Genomic DNA, 13,644 nt, shown 5'->3' on the forward strand with positions numbered 1-13,644 from the left:
TCGGAGTCCAAAATTGTTTCAGAAAACCCTCACTCACCTGCTGAGAAATCCCCGTGGTTTCTAAGTTTCAGTTGCACCTTCGATTTTGCTTTCGCAGCTCCCCAGGCCTTTGCATCGGCCCAGAAATGGCCCCGTAAGAGCTGTTTCACCCCATCTGCCTCCCCGGCGTCGCACTGGGACCGGCAGGAGCAGCTTCTCTGGAGCCCTGATGTGCTGAGAGGCCTCGGGGCAGGGACCTCTCCTGACCTCCCCCCAGAGAACCTGCAGTTACACCACAGGTGTTTCCACGCGGAGCTGATGGGGAGCAGCTACCCCAGTTCTGCACTGCACCTTCCCGAAACAAGCCTTTTCCAAACACTGGGACTTGGGTGCGTGTCTCAGGGCGATCCCGGCATCCTGCCCACGAGGAGGGCAGCAGCCAGGGAGAGCCCAGGACCTTTCACAGGCAGCTGGGTCTTTAACACAACCCCGCTAATAAACCTCGCCTGGCAGCTGGTGGGGCAGGTGCTGTTTCCCAGAGCACTCACCTCGCGCCGGCCAGGAATTTTCTCTCCGCAGCCGCGGACTTCCAGGGTCTCAGCCCCAGAAGGGACGTTTGCCGAGAGGCTCTGGCGCCCCGACCTCCCCTGCCTTGTGCTTCCACCATCCCACTCCTGTAAGGTTCATTTTAGAGGAAAGCCAAGCGAATTTCCCAGAGGAATTCTCTCCCAAAGGCAGCTCTCACAGAAGGTAGTTTTAATCCAAGACCTGGCTCTCTCTCAGCTAAAGAGCCCTACAAAAAGCCTGTCTCCTTCCGTGTGCCCAGAGCCACCAGTGCCCTGCTCTGCCGGGCTGAGGGTCCTGCTCTGCAGCAGAGGGGACCCTCTGCTCACCCAGACCCACGACTAACTCACCTCCCGGCTTCACCGCAGCCTCCCGCCCTCTCCTCCGTGGCCAGCTGTCGTGCCTGTTGGCTCCACGAGTCCCGTTCGCACAAACCAGACTGGGGGAAAGGAGCAGCCTGAGCAATTATTTGCCTAAAGACAAAGCCGCACGGCTCTTCTTTCCGTGCCATGGTCCAACGCAGCAGCGTGAGTCCCGGGCGCTTGGCATCGGCAGGCCACGTGCTGCGCGTTGCAGCAGGGAGTCATGGCCGGGTCTTTGGAGTAATCTGCAACCGAGACGTTGTCTGTTGCGATGTCCTCCAGAGCCTGGGCGTAAGCCCTGCTGATGGCAGGCAGCACTGCCTGATACTCTCTGGATGCCACGTCCAAAGGCTCCTGCTCCTGGATATCGCGATCCAGATTGAAAATGAGGGGCGGCTGGTGATGCTCAGCTGGCCCAATGCTCCCATCGCACGCCATCGCCCCTCCTAGGGAGGAAACAAGGGAAAAACACCGGAGTCCCAGGCTCTCCAGGGATCACCTCTGTATTCTTCACCCATCCGTGATGTCCCAGTCCCACTGTGTCCCCGCTTTGGGAGCCCGGGTCCTGCTGCTTGTCCGAGAGTGCTTCTGAGGGCAACAACCCCGGGCTGCAAAGCCCATCGCACAGACACAGGGGGGCACAAACCTCGCTGGGTTTGCTCTTGCTTGAATTAACGTGAGTTGCTTTTTACCTGTATCTGCAGGGAAGCAAGAATTCCAGATTTTTTTCCCCAGACTTTAGGATCCCTGTAAGGGACACGGTACCTGTGGTGTAAAACGCCTTGTACTGAGCCAGCCGGAGCGCCTCTATCTCGCCGTCCTTCCCAGCCGCCCCACTGTTGGGGTGCAGCAGAACCTGAAGGAAGAACAGAAAAGTGCCCGTCAGCCCATTGCAGAGCTCTGTGAAACCCGCTCCCCCTCAGACGAGACCACGTCCCACCCGTGCACACCTTCAGAGACACCATTTAGCCCCTGGACTCAGCAACCAGCCGAGTTTTTCTTGCTGAAGGGTGGGGTGACAGCAAACGGGCACCGGGAAACACCGGCATCTCTCCGTGCCTTCCTGGCCCTGCCTGCAGGACCCCCTGCATTTACCTCCCCAGACCAATTCTACTGCGAGAAGGGGATCCCCGAGGTGCGGGGGCTTTCAGCAGAGCAGGGCGGAATATTCCGGAGCCGGGATGGTCTCAGGTGCTCTATGTCGCCCACCGCCGCCCTGCACAGAGACACCCATCTCCCTTGGCGCTCACAGCTCAGCAGGTGGCAGGGACATCGGAGGGAGCCGACTGGTGTCCCGGGGCCAGCAGCGAGCCGGGGGTGAGCTCATGCGAAGCGGAGACTGCGCGGGTAGGTGAGGTGCTGGAACATCCCTCCCGGTCCGTCTCCGCCGCTGACTCACCCCGCTGTGCGAGCGCTCCCTGCCCTGACAACAGCCCCCCCGGCACGGGGAATGGGGGTGAGGAGGAAGGGAAGGAGGGAAGGGTGGGTCGAATCTCTCCCTTTCGGTATTTAGGACACTTGGTCCACACAGGACGACTGCTTTGGCACACGGGAGCGAGGAGACAAGTGAGCGGGACGGTTCCAGCGGGCTCATCTGTCAGATAATATCTGCCGCGGAGCCAATGGCTTCATTGAGGGATGAGTCACTCAAGGTTTCCTCCCTGGGAATTGAGTTTAAAAGTGATTCAAGAAATTTCCACTGTGCTAAAAATCAGAAACATCTGCCGGAGTTGTAGGCAGCTGCGGTGCCAAGTTTAGCAACAGCGTTCGCAGCTGATGAGCGCGGTAACGCCTTAGCAGGTGCCCGGCGCGGAGCCCTGCTCCGGCACGCAGCACCCCCGGGCACCCCTGTACCCGCCAGGGGTCAATCCTGCGCCACCTGCTCTGGATGCGGCCGCCGACTCCGGGGGGCGGTTGGTAACTCATCCAAGAAATGCCAAGATTCAAGGTGAGGGGTGATTTCCAAATGTTCTCGGTTTCCTTTATTGCCCTCCGTTGCAAGGTAAATTAAAAAAAAAAAAAATTCTCCTTCTGGCATTTGCTTAAAAAATCACATTCTAGGGAAAAAACTTAAGGGTGTAAAGCGGAAGAGGTAGTGCAGAGCAAGCCTGCTGCAAGGAGGAAACCCCTGCTACAGAGTCCCCTTGTGCTGATGCTCCTCGGTCAGAATAAAAGAGCTCCAAAGCAGAAATCAGCAAATATTCAAGGGCCTGTGGAGCCACGGTACCAGGAACTGAGCCAGTTTTCTGCTTCCAGCCCCGAAGCTTTGCCCACCCCCTGTTGCCAGCCGGTGTTACCTTCGGCAGCGCCGCTGGGATGCTGCCGTCGCGGTGCAAAGGCTCAAACCCCCCTCCCTCCCAACCAGCACCTTCCCAAACCCGCCTCCTAAATCCCCACACTGAGAAATTCTACTATAATTTATTGCATAATTAAGGAGCTTGTTTCAATTGAGCCCTTTCAAGAAACATTCCCAGGTCTGCAAGCCGCCTAATGATCTTTGACTTTGTTATTTTAATTTAACAAAAAAATAAAAAAAAAACAGAAAAGGGAGAAAAAAAGCCCCTTCTCCCCAGAAAACCTGTCTGAACTGGGTGCTCCGGGCTGTTTGCACAAGCGAGCAAGCGCAGGGGGAGCAGGCGCGGGCCCCTCTGCCGTTAAGCTCATGGAAAGAGCTCGTTTCTCTGACACTCGTACCCTTGACACGTTTTGTAGGATGTGTTTATTTTTACTGTAAACAGCCTTCGCTTCAAGCAGGACCTTGGCATCGCCCCAGCCCCAGCCCAGGTTGTGCCGCTGCCGGGTGCTCAGGCTGGGGACCCTCAGCTGCCCTGGGGACCCCCGTTAGGAGGGAGTCGTCGGTGGCGGTGGGGCGAGCAAAGGAACCGCTTTCAGGAGCGTTTGTGTCAAGGAAAACCCTGAAACATCAAAGCGGGGGACACAGTTGCCATCTCGCAATCGGGAGACGAAAGGCAGGCACCAAGAGGGGAGGGAGCAGGGACAGGCGCTTGCTCCCCATGGCCCCGCGGGGCTGGAGCGGGCGGGCGCTGTGTGTCCCCCCCAGGGTCACCCTGTCCCCCGGCAGCGTGGGCAGATGGATGGCATCCCCCGGGGATGCCCACCCCGCTCATGGTGTCGGGACGGGCAGGAACAACCCAGCTGTGCCCCCGGGCTCCCAGCCCTGCAGGGGTTAATTCACCCCCACAGCAGCACAACCCCCGCAGAAAAGCAGAGGGTGATGCTGGGGAAGCCTGGGGTAGTGCCTGCTTTTAGCTCGGGACGTTATTCCTTGGTCTGAAACATGCGGGAATGGCTGGCATGGGCTTGTGCCCCTCCACTGCGCCTCGACGCCCAGCAAACCATCGCTCCCAGCAAACCGTGGTTCCCAGGAAACCATCACTGCCGGCAAACCATGGTTCCCAGCTAACCATCGCTGCCAGCAAACCACCACTCCCAGCAAACCATCACTGCCAGCAAACCATGGTTCCCAGCAAACCATCGCTCCCAGCAAACCATGGTTCCCAGCAAACCATCACTGCCAGCAAACCATGGTTCCCAGGAAACCATCACTGCCAGCAAACCATGGCTCCCAGGAAACCATCACTGCCAGCAAACCATCACTGCCAGCAAACCATGGTTCCCAGGAAACCATCACTCCCAGCAAACCATCATTGCCAGCAAACCATCGCTCCCAGCAAACCATCACTCCCAGGAAACCATCACTGCCAGCAAACCATCGTTGCCAGCAAACCATCGTTGCCAGCAAACCATCGCTCCCAGCAAACCATGGTTCCCAGCAAACCATCAGTGCCAGCAAACCATGGTTCCCAGGAAACCATCACTCCCAGCAAACCATCGTTACCAGCAAACCATTGCTCCCAGTGAGCCATTACTCCCAGCAAACCATGGCTCCCAGTGAACCATTACTCCCAGCAAACCATGGTTCCCAGCAAACTGCCCATCCCCTGGTGCCGGCACCACACACATGCAGGAGAAGAGGGTTAATCCAAGGAGCACAGCGGAGCGCGCTGGCCGCACCCCATCCGCTTCCTCGCTTCATCTCACGGTTCAGCGAGGGTTCCGTAAATACGAAGCAAATACCAAAACCCTGATGGACGCAGAATGCAAATCCAAGATCCCCGCTGGGAGCTGGCTCGTGGTGCTCGCAGGAGGGTGGACTTGAAAAGCAAAATCAGGCTTTATCTGTGGGACTGCTATTAAAGCCACTTTTTTATTTATTTTCTTGTTCTTTTGGTTCTGCAAAAATCTTGTGCAACTCAGAGAAAAATGTATTGCCATACTGCTTGTCCTGCTAACTGCGTTTTTTTAGGCTGAAAGGAGCTGTCAGCAGCTCCTTTTGTCTGGGCAGAGCTGCAGGGGACGGGGCGGGCTGCCCCACTTGAACACCAGTAACGGGCACGTTCCCCAGCCAAGGAGCTGGGAGAAGGAGGGTTTCGTTATGTCCCGACCTGGCGAGATAAATAAAGTGGATACAACCAGGTCCGAGCCCCTGGGATCTTTCGTTTCCCATGCTGGCGTACCTCTTGCAGTTGGAGAGGAGACACAGTGCGCACCCCCCGGGACAGGGGGCACAGCCCTGCCATGCGCGGGAGGGCATGCCCAGGCATTTTCATCCCAGATTTATGAAGGGAGCATTTCTCTTAGCTAAGACAACTCTTTGCTAATCCAAAGGCCCTTTTACCCCCGTACCCCAAGCCTCGGGGCAGCACCCGGCCGTCTCTGTCCTCCTCCTCCTCCTCCTCTGGACCGGGGGACGATGCTCCCGAGGATCTGCACCCGCCAGCTCTGCCTTACCTTGTGCCCCACGTCCGACCACCCAAAGAGAACCGGGGACACGTCCGCGCCGTCGAAGCGTCTGTTCGGGGGCAGCGCCGCCCCAGCCAGGGCCACCAGCGTGGGGAAGACGTCCAGGGTGCTGGGGAAAGAGGTGGCTTTCATCAGAGCGAGGAGCGAAGGTCCCCGGAGGGTCCCCCCAACCCCTCCCTGCACCCTGCCGCCCTTTGCTCAGGGGGGCACTCGGTGCGCTGATGGCAGGGGAGTGCTTTAAAGGGGTGGGGGAGGGAACCAGCCACTTCCCAGCACCCATCCCAACAGCTGAGCTCTGCGGAAAAGGTTAAAACCGGCTTCCAGCAGCAACTCGGCCCCGGCAAGCCCTCGCCTCGCACACCTCCCACCCCGGCGCGGCTGCTCGCCAGGCGCTGCGGGTTCAGCCAGCATCTGCCGCCCCCCCAAACCCCACACCCGCGGGGCAGCCCCCTCCCGCCCTCCCGTCGGGTCGTCCCCCCCGGGTTCCCGGGACACACGGGGAAGGCAGCAGGTCACCCTCTGGAGAAAGTGCTAGCACAGGGACTTTTTACGCCAATGACAGCAAATCCCGTCGCCCCAGGAAAATGTGGTCTCGCTTTTGCATGGCGCAGCACGAGCCGTCGCAGCCAGAATGGAAAATGAGAGCGGTGCTATTTTGTGCGCTCCCACCAAAACGCCCGTCAGCATTTCCACCGTAAACCTCTCGGGTTTTTCAGGGGCCTCAGCCACAAAAGAGCGCCCGGGGCTCACCCTCGACTGCCACCCGGTGCGGGGGGATGCAGGGAAGGAGCGGGCGACTCGGTGTCCCCCCGGCCCCGTAGGGGTGCAGAAGGGGAGAGTCTCTGCTCTGCCGCCTGCTGCCCGTGGCCCCAGGGCCAGAGCTCGGCCACGGCGATTCCCCACGCACCGGCACGTCCCCACGGCGCAGAGCGACCACAGGTCGAGCATTGTCACTAGTGGGCTGCGATGGGGACCACCTGGCTCTGCCACCAGCCCCTTGAGAGCCTGGGCACGGGCCACATTGCCCAGCAGGGTCTGGGCTCGATTCCATTGGGATGGGGGACAGCCAGCTCGCAGCCCCCACGTCTCACCCCCACCTCCCCTGTCCCGCTGCTGCGAGGCACAGGTGTCCGTCCCCCCTGCCACCACCCAGCGCATCCCTCCCTCCCGCAGACGTGGTCGCGGGGTGACCCCACACCTCTAAAAGGAACCACCTCGCAGCAGGGGTGTCCCACAGCCGCGGGGGACAGCGGGATGTCAGTGTGGCCAAGTGACACGCCACCGCGCTCCCTTCCCCAGGGGTGAGGCCATGGCATGGGAGCTGATGAGCCGGCAGAGCCACCGGTGCTGGGCGGCCGGTGGGGACTCAGCCCGCGTCCCTCGGCTGCAAAACCCTTGTGCCGGCAGCTCGGGGGGGCTGAAACCCCGGGCGCTCGGCTGGGGCAAGAAAATTGCTGGGGGAGGCAAAACCACCAGATCCCCCAAGCTGGGGGCACCCAGGGTGCTGCCACGGTCCTGCCACCCCGGTCCTGCCACCGCCTTGCTCCCGCCCGGTGCGCGATGGCGGCTGCGTGAGCAGAGAGAGAAAAGAGCCCAGGGCTTAAGGGCCCCCCGTTCTCCCATTCAACGAGTTTTAATTTAGCTGCTAAGAGACAGCGAGAACAAATAAGAACAAACACTGCTGAGAGGCAGCCCCGGTACGGCACGCTAGAAGAGACGGCCCCTGCTGCCAGGCCAGCCGGGAGGCGCCGAAAAAAATTCTGGCACATCCCTGCAGGCACCTCGTGGGGGGATCAGCCCGCGTCCACCCGAAACGGCAGCCGGGGGCAGGCCCCGGTCAGCGCGGTCCTGGTCCCGGGGTGCTCAGCACCCGTGGGATCTGGCCCCCAGCACGGCGCACGAGGATGCTCGCACGGTTGTACCAAGTGTCCCCGACCCAGAGGATGGGACCGCCGGAGACCATCACTGAGGTGGGAGGACAACGTGACCTCAAAGATCCCCTTGGACATGGGCAGATGTGCCCCGTGGAAAAAGGCATGAAAAAAGAGGATTTTGGTCAAAGTCGGCATCAAAGCAAAGGCCCCGCCAGCAGGCAGGTCCTGGAAGCCAAGCGGGGGAAGCCATGCTTGCAGGAAAAAGGGAAGCCATGCTGCCAACCCCCTGTCCAGGCCAAGAGAGGTTTAATAAATAAAGTCACTCCGGCGTCCTGCTGTCACCCCAAAAACCGAGGGAAAAGGGTCCAGCAGCGCCCGGGGCCGGGCAGGTCCCTGCCTGCTGCCGAGGGGCAGAGCTGCCCGGGGATGGCCATGAGCGTCCCGGGCAGGAGGGCGGCAGGCAGTGCTGGCCTCCCCGGGGGCGGCGCGGTGCAGGCAGCTGCAGGCAGCTGAACCAGCTCTCCCCACACCCCGACCGGCTTGCCCAACCCGCCCAGCCCCATGCCGCCGGCACAGCTGGGGTGGTGCCATTTGCTTCTTCTTCACCACCCCACTGACCTATTTCTTCCGTGCCCTACTTTGGGTTGGGGCAAGGAAGGGCAGAAGCACGGCGGGTTGCTCCGACAATTAAATATAATTAAGAAAAGCCGACAAGGCAGTTTTCTGCTGAAACCAGCGTGCAGGTGCAGGTCTGCGGCGATGCATCAGCATTTCTCTGCTGGCTTCAGCTTCCCCGGCCCCCGGGCACGCTCACCCTCGCTCACCTCCGCTCCCTGTGCCGGGAAGGATGCGAAGCCAAGCGATGCCCGGGAGAGGCAGGGCGCAGGCTCTTGTCCCAGGCCGGGTGGCAAAGGCTGTCAGCATTTTCATAACCCCAGGGGCAGAAGGAGGCTCAAACGGGCGGTTAACGCCTGCCCTTGCCCAGCTCCTGCCCTTCCCGGGGGATCCCACCAGACGGGGGTCCCTCCTTGTATGCAGAGGACTCCCAGCCGCATCCGCACACAGATTTCGTTCCCTTCCCAACTTCTTGGTCTTCCCCATCAGCTGGGGGGACAAGATTTCAACCGCCCTATTTCACATGCTCATCCTTTGAGGGATGTCCCCAAGGGTGACTCTAGGTGCAGAGAAAAGCCACCCGCCCCGACAGACTGCGAGCACCGAGCAGCCCCTGCCCTCCACATCCCTCCACGTCCCTCTGCATCCCCTGCCCGAGAGCTCAGGTCGTGGCTGGGACCACGGCGGTGGCACCCTTCTGAGCATGAGCCATCGCTCGCGTCCCCCAGGATGGCTCTGTGCCACCTGCCGAACAGAGGGCTGCCTCTCCCTGATGCCAGGGCATCATCCTGCACCAGCCCGGCATCACCCTGCACAGCTGGGCATGGACCCATGGCCGTGCCAGGCTGTGCTGGGGAGGACGCTGGGTTTGCTGTGACTTTTGGGGAGCTACAGAGACGCTTTCTGAGCGCCCAGTGTCCGGCAAAGCCTGTGCTGCTGCCGGCTTTCTCCATTTCTAGCTGTCCAACCTGCTGGACCGGAGCTGGGAAATGCAGGAGATAAGGTCTTTGAGGACATCAAGGGAATGCCTGGGCTTGGCTGCGGCTGCGGGGGGACGAGGAGGCTGGTGGGACAGGGGGATGGGGACGGGCACTGATCCTGCTGCCCCGGCCACCCGAGCGGGCACGGGCTGGCAGCTCTGCCCCGCGTCCCAGAGGTCGGTCCATCGCCCGGCGTGGCGGGGAAGGGTTTGGAGATGAAACCCAAGGGGTGCTGCGTGCGCCCCATCCCCTCCAGTGCCCAACTTCACGCCTTGAACCTTCCCCCGCTCGCAAAAATCTAGCTCCCAGAGCTGCCCTCAGGCCACGTAAGTGGCTCCAGCTTATCTCAGGGACCTTAGAAACACCCAATGCCTCCTGGGGCCCACCAGCCAGAACCTGCTTCCAGCAGCTGGGAGACTTTCCCAACGCCCAGCAACCCTCCCAGCCCCACCATTGTGTGTTTCAAGGGATGAAAGGGGATGGGGCATCCCACCACGCCACCCCCAGCCCTGGCTGTGCCCCAGCCGCTGCGTTTGCTGCAGAGGAGGGCTGTGAAGAGGGGTGCGAGTGCTGGAAGAAGAGGTGCAATGGCTGCATTAAGGACCCCTCCGCGGCACGGGGTCCTGGTGAGGCGAGGAGCGGGAGGCAGCAGCCCTTCCCCTCCACTCTGGCTGGAAACAGCAGGAGTCACCGCGCTGCCTCCCAGCCCGGCCGCATCCTGCGCTGATTGCAAGCGCCATCTCTCCGGCCAGCCTTTCCCACAACCGCACCCTCCTCCACATAAAGCCATTCACAAACCACAAAGCCTAAGCCTGCTTCTTGGTGGAGAGAGAGAACATCGTCATCTTTTAATTATCGGGAGGCACTCAGCCACCGCGGGCAGGAGGCACACGGAGCCTGCTAACGCCAATCCACCAGCCTCACAAAAAGCCCTTTCAACTCCTCTTTGCTGAAGCATTAAGTCCTACGGCCTTGGGAGAGGACAAAAGGACGGAGTCTGGCACATGGCAGGCAACAACCAGCGCGGGCAGCTCCTGCTGCCAAAATCCACATCATCACCTGGGTCCCAGCACAGGGATGGTGAATCCTTCCAAACTGCCCCGATTCCCAACGGGATGCGGCCGGGCTCCTACCTGAGCAGAGCGCGGCTCGTCCGCTTGGCAGGGATGCGGCCGGGCCAGTACGCCAGCGCCGGCACCCGGTGCCCTCCTTCCCAGGTCGTTTGCTTTGCCGAGCTCCCACCTGCAAGAGAAAAGGGCAGCGCTCAGCATCCTGCTGCCCAGGAGCTTTGCATCGACGGGAAAAACTCCTGACCCCGGAGTTTCCCTGGGAAAGGAACTACTCAGAGGCAGAGGTGGAGTAAATGACCCCAAAGGAGGGTGATTTCACTGGAGACGGAGCTGGGTCAGGGGAGGGAGAAGAGTTACAGGAGACTTTAAAAGTGGGGAAAAAGTTTGGCACTGCTTTGTGTTTCTCCTCTGCTCCAGCGAGTGACGAGAAACACGGCCAGCTGCTGGAGCTGCCACATTTCCATCCACTTTTGATGTTGAGCGAGAATACAGAGCAGGTGGGAAATGTAGGAATTTATGCCAGGGGCTGCGAACAGCCCCGTGCACCAACAGCCCCCCAGCCTGCTGGAAACCCGCTTCAGTAAAAATACCATTCTGCTGCTAACCCTCCTGCCGGCTAATTTACCTGTTCGGTTGTTTCCCTGACATCATCCAAAACGCTCTGCCCTTGGGTTTAAAAAGCAGGGCATAAAGCACGGCATGAAGCACTGCCCAGTTCCTTCCTCCACCTGGGGATGCTGAGCACCAAAACGGGGATGCTGAGCAACAAAACGAGGGTGCTGAGCAACAAAATGGGAGTACTGGGCGTCGAAACGGGTGGAAGGGTGTTAGAGAGCCTCTGCTTTGGCTGGAGCCCAAAGGGCCCCTGGCAGCCGGGGGAGGAAGGGGCTGGGAATGGGGCAAACAGAAAATCCCAACCCGATTCACTGAGCAAACTTCCCAGGCGCAGCCTTTGTCCGCCCGCCTTTCAGCGTGCGCATGGCAACGCCGCTCGCCCAAAGCCATTTCCTCCGGGCAGAGCCAAGAGAGAGGCGACGTCCCCGCTGCGGCACAGCCACCCCACGCTCCTCCGCGCCCCTGCGCCGGTCCCCATCCCAGCCCGGCCTCTCCGGCAGTCACCGCCCGGTGCCACGGCCATCTGGGCTGATCCTGCGCTCCCAAGCGATGCCGCCGTACACACACCGGAGGAGGACACGTCTGGCGCGGATGCCGCTGTGATGGCAGCACCGGGAATAGTCCAGGGAAAAGGTTTTTGACCCCGCTGCCCGTCCTGGCAGCAAGGGATGGGCACGTCCTCAATCTCTCCCACTCCCCACCCAAACTTTCGGCATTTCCCCCAATGAACATCTCTCTGGGGCCCGAAGCGGTGGGACACTGCCAGCACCGGGGTCTCTTGTGGCTATTGGAAATGTGACAGTGCCTCTAACAAGCATCACGTACGGCTTAAACACCTGAAGGGTCTCCCTTCAGACATCCTAGGAAATTATAGCAATTATAGCAATTAATATCAGTCCCCATCTCATCCTGCCGGTGAGGCAGCTGCATTTCCAGGGCTTTCCCACGCGCTGTCGTGGGGTCTCCCGGAGGACAGCGGGTGGGTATTTCCCTCCAGCCACCCGAGTACCTCTGGCCGGGCAGGACGCTGGAGCTGCCTGTGAACGAGCTCACATTGACATTTTGGGCAGTAAACGGGGCTGAAACACCCCAAACCCAACCAGGGCTTTTTCTCCAGAGCAGGGACGACGCAGCCCTGCTGCTGTGGGGACCATGGAGGCTGCGGCTTTCCAGGAAAGCTGAACTGAGCGCTCCTGTGCTGGGATGAAATCCCTGGTCCCACTCCCACCATGCAGAGCAAGTCCCCGGCACAGGGACACCAGGTCTGGAGCATTCCACACCCCTGGAAAGACCCAAACCTGCCTTAATACATGGCCAGCGTCACATCCCTGAAACGCGCATCTCCACCCCAGCACCTCCCTTGCTGGGCTCTTGGCCCCAAGGTGGGAGACGGGTTTTTGGGGAGGGCTGGGAGTGGCGGGAAGGTCCCCAACCGGAGAAGGGGGGTCAGCAGTTGGGGGATGTGCTGCTCTCTCTGAGTGAGGACCGACCCCAGTGACCACCCAAAATCAATGGAAAACACCCCTGGAATTCGGGTTGGACCCTAAACGGAAACGCCAAGCTACGTGAAATGTATAGAGCCCCGCGCAGCCTGTCCCCGCCCTGCCCTCCCGCTCCTCCGAGGGCTGTTCCCCCTGGGATGGGGTGGCCGAGCATCCCGCCCACCCAGCACCCGTGCCGGCGGGTGTTTGCAGCGTTAGAGCAGCCGGCAGCAGACAGTAACGCTGGGCTGGCTTTCAAAACATCCGCGCAAGAACCGGGCGAGGGATTTCAGAAGTCATCCTTCCCGGCCGGTATTTACAGAGAGCTCGGAGAGCCCCCGCCAGCCCGACCTCCTCCCCAGCCTCACGCGATCGCCGGGGCTTGGGGCTGTTTTCGCAGGGCAGCGAGATGCTGGAAAGGGGCCGTGTTTTCCTAGCTTTGTTCCCGAACGCTGGACTGCCTGTACCATCTGCTCCAGCTTGTGACCGTCGGTTGCTCAAGAGCAACCCAGGTCGTCAGCAGGGTTTGTTTACTAAAAAAAAAAAAAAAAAAAAAATTAAAAAAAAAATAATTAAGGTTACGATTTCATCCGCGGGGCCAGCCGAAGGAAGGGCTCTGGGAAGGGGAAAGCGAGCCAGCCCGGCGGCAGCGTTTGCCCAGGGAAGCGGCCAGGGTTGCATGGCCGGGGTAGGTGTCAGGAAGCGGAGGAGGGGAGAGGCGCTGCCACCCGCGGCCCCTCGGCCGCCGCTCCCCCCCCCGCTGACCCCAAGCACAGAGGGGAACCGAGCCCGGCGCGCGTTTACACTGCGTAATACAAGCAGAAGTGGGAAACGCCTGACTCATGCGTGCTTCTGGCCGCTCCGGCTGAAATAAACCCACCGAGCAGATGGCTTGGCCGGAAAAAGGAGGAAAGGCAGAAAAAAAAACCCAACCCCAAAAAAACCCACCCCAACAACAAAACGGTGGAGAGAAAGAAAAGCAAAGTCCCACGGCGCAGGGCTGGGAGGGCTGGGGGGTGCTCTGCTCCGGGCGGGACGGGGCTGGGGGCTGCGAGACCTTGCCGGAGCCCACGGCCCCGGTGCTCGGATGGTTAGAGCATCCCATCTCCAAAACCAGCAGCCACTCGCCTCGAGCTCCGGGGTAATGGAGACTCGGGGGGGGCAGCTCCCCCCAGCAGCAGTTTTAGCGTTAAACTTGACCGTTTGAAAGACAAAACTTATTCTGGGGTGTCTTCAAGGCGACACAGCCCAGGGCAGCAGCCAGCGGAAAGGCTGGGGGG

At 60.6% G+C, this 13,644-nt stretch overlaps 1 protein-coding gene across 1 annotated transcript in view; it reads right to left on the reverse strand.

The window, feature by feature from the left end:
- Positions 1-9: 9 nt before the first annotated feature.
- The window catches only part of ARSG (arylsulfatase G), a 27,957-nt gene continuing 14,322 nt past the window's right edge, over positions 10-13,644 (reverse strand). The window contains exons 9-12 of the mRNA XM_054221763.1: positions 10,332-10,440; positions 5,718-5,838; positions 1,671-1,761; positions 10-1,351 (exon numbers count right to left, since the gene is read on the reverse strand). Of these exons, the coding sequence (XP_054077738.1) occupies positions 1,017-1,351; positions 1,671-1,761; positions 5,718-5,838; positions 10,332-10,440 (656 nt within the window). The 3' untranslated portion in view covers positions 10-1,016. The remainder of the gene's footprint in view (positions 1,352-1,670; positions 1,762-5,717; positions 5,839-10,331; positions 10,441-13,644) is intronic.

This window comes from Rissa tridactyla, chromosome 15 (assembly GCF_028500815.1).
Source record: "Rissa tridactyla isolate bRisTri1 chromosome 15, bRisTri1.patW.cur.20221130, whole genome shotgun sequence".
In the NCBI taxonomy this organism is placed as follows: domain Eukaryota; kingdom Metazoa; phylum Chordata; class Aves; order Charadriiformes; family Laridae; genus Rissa; species Rissa tridactyla.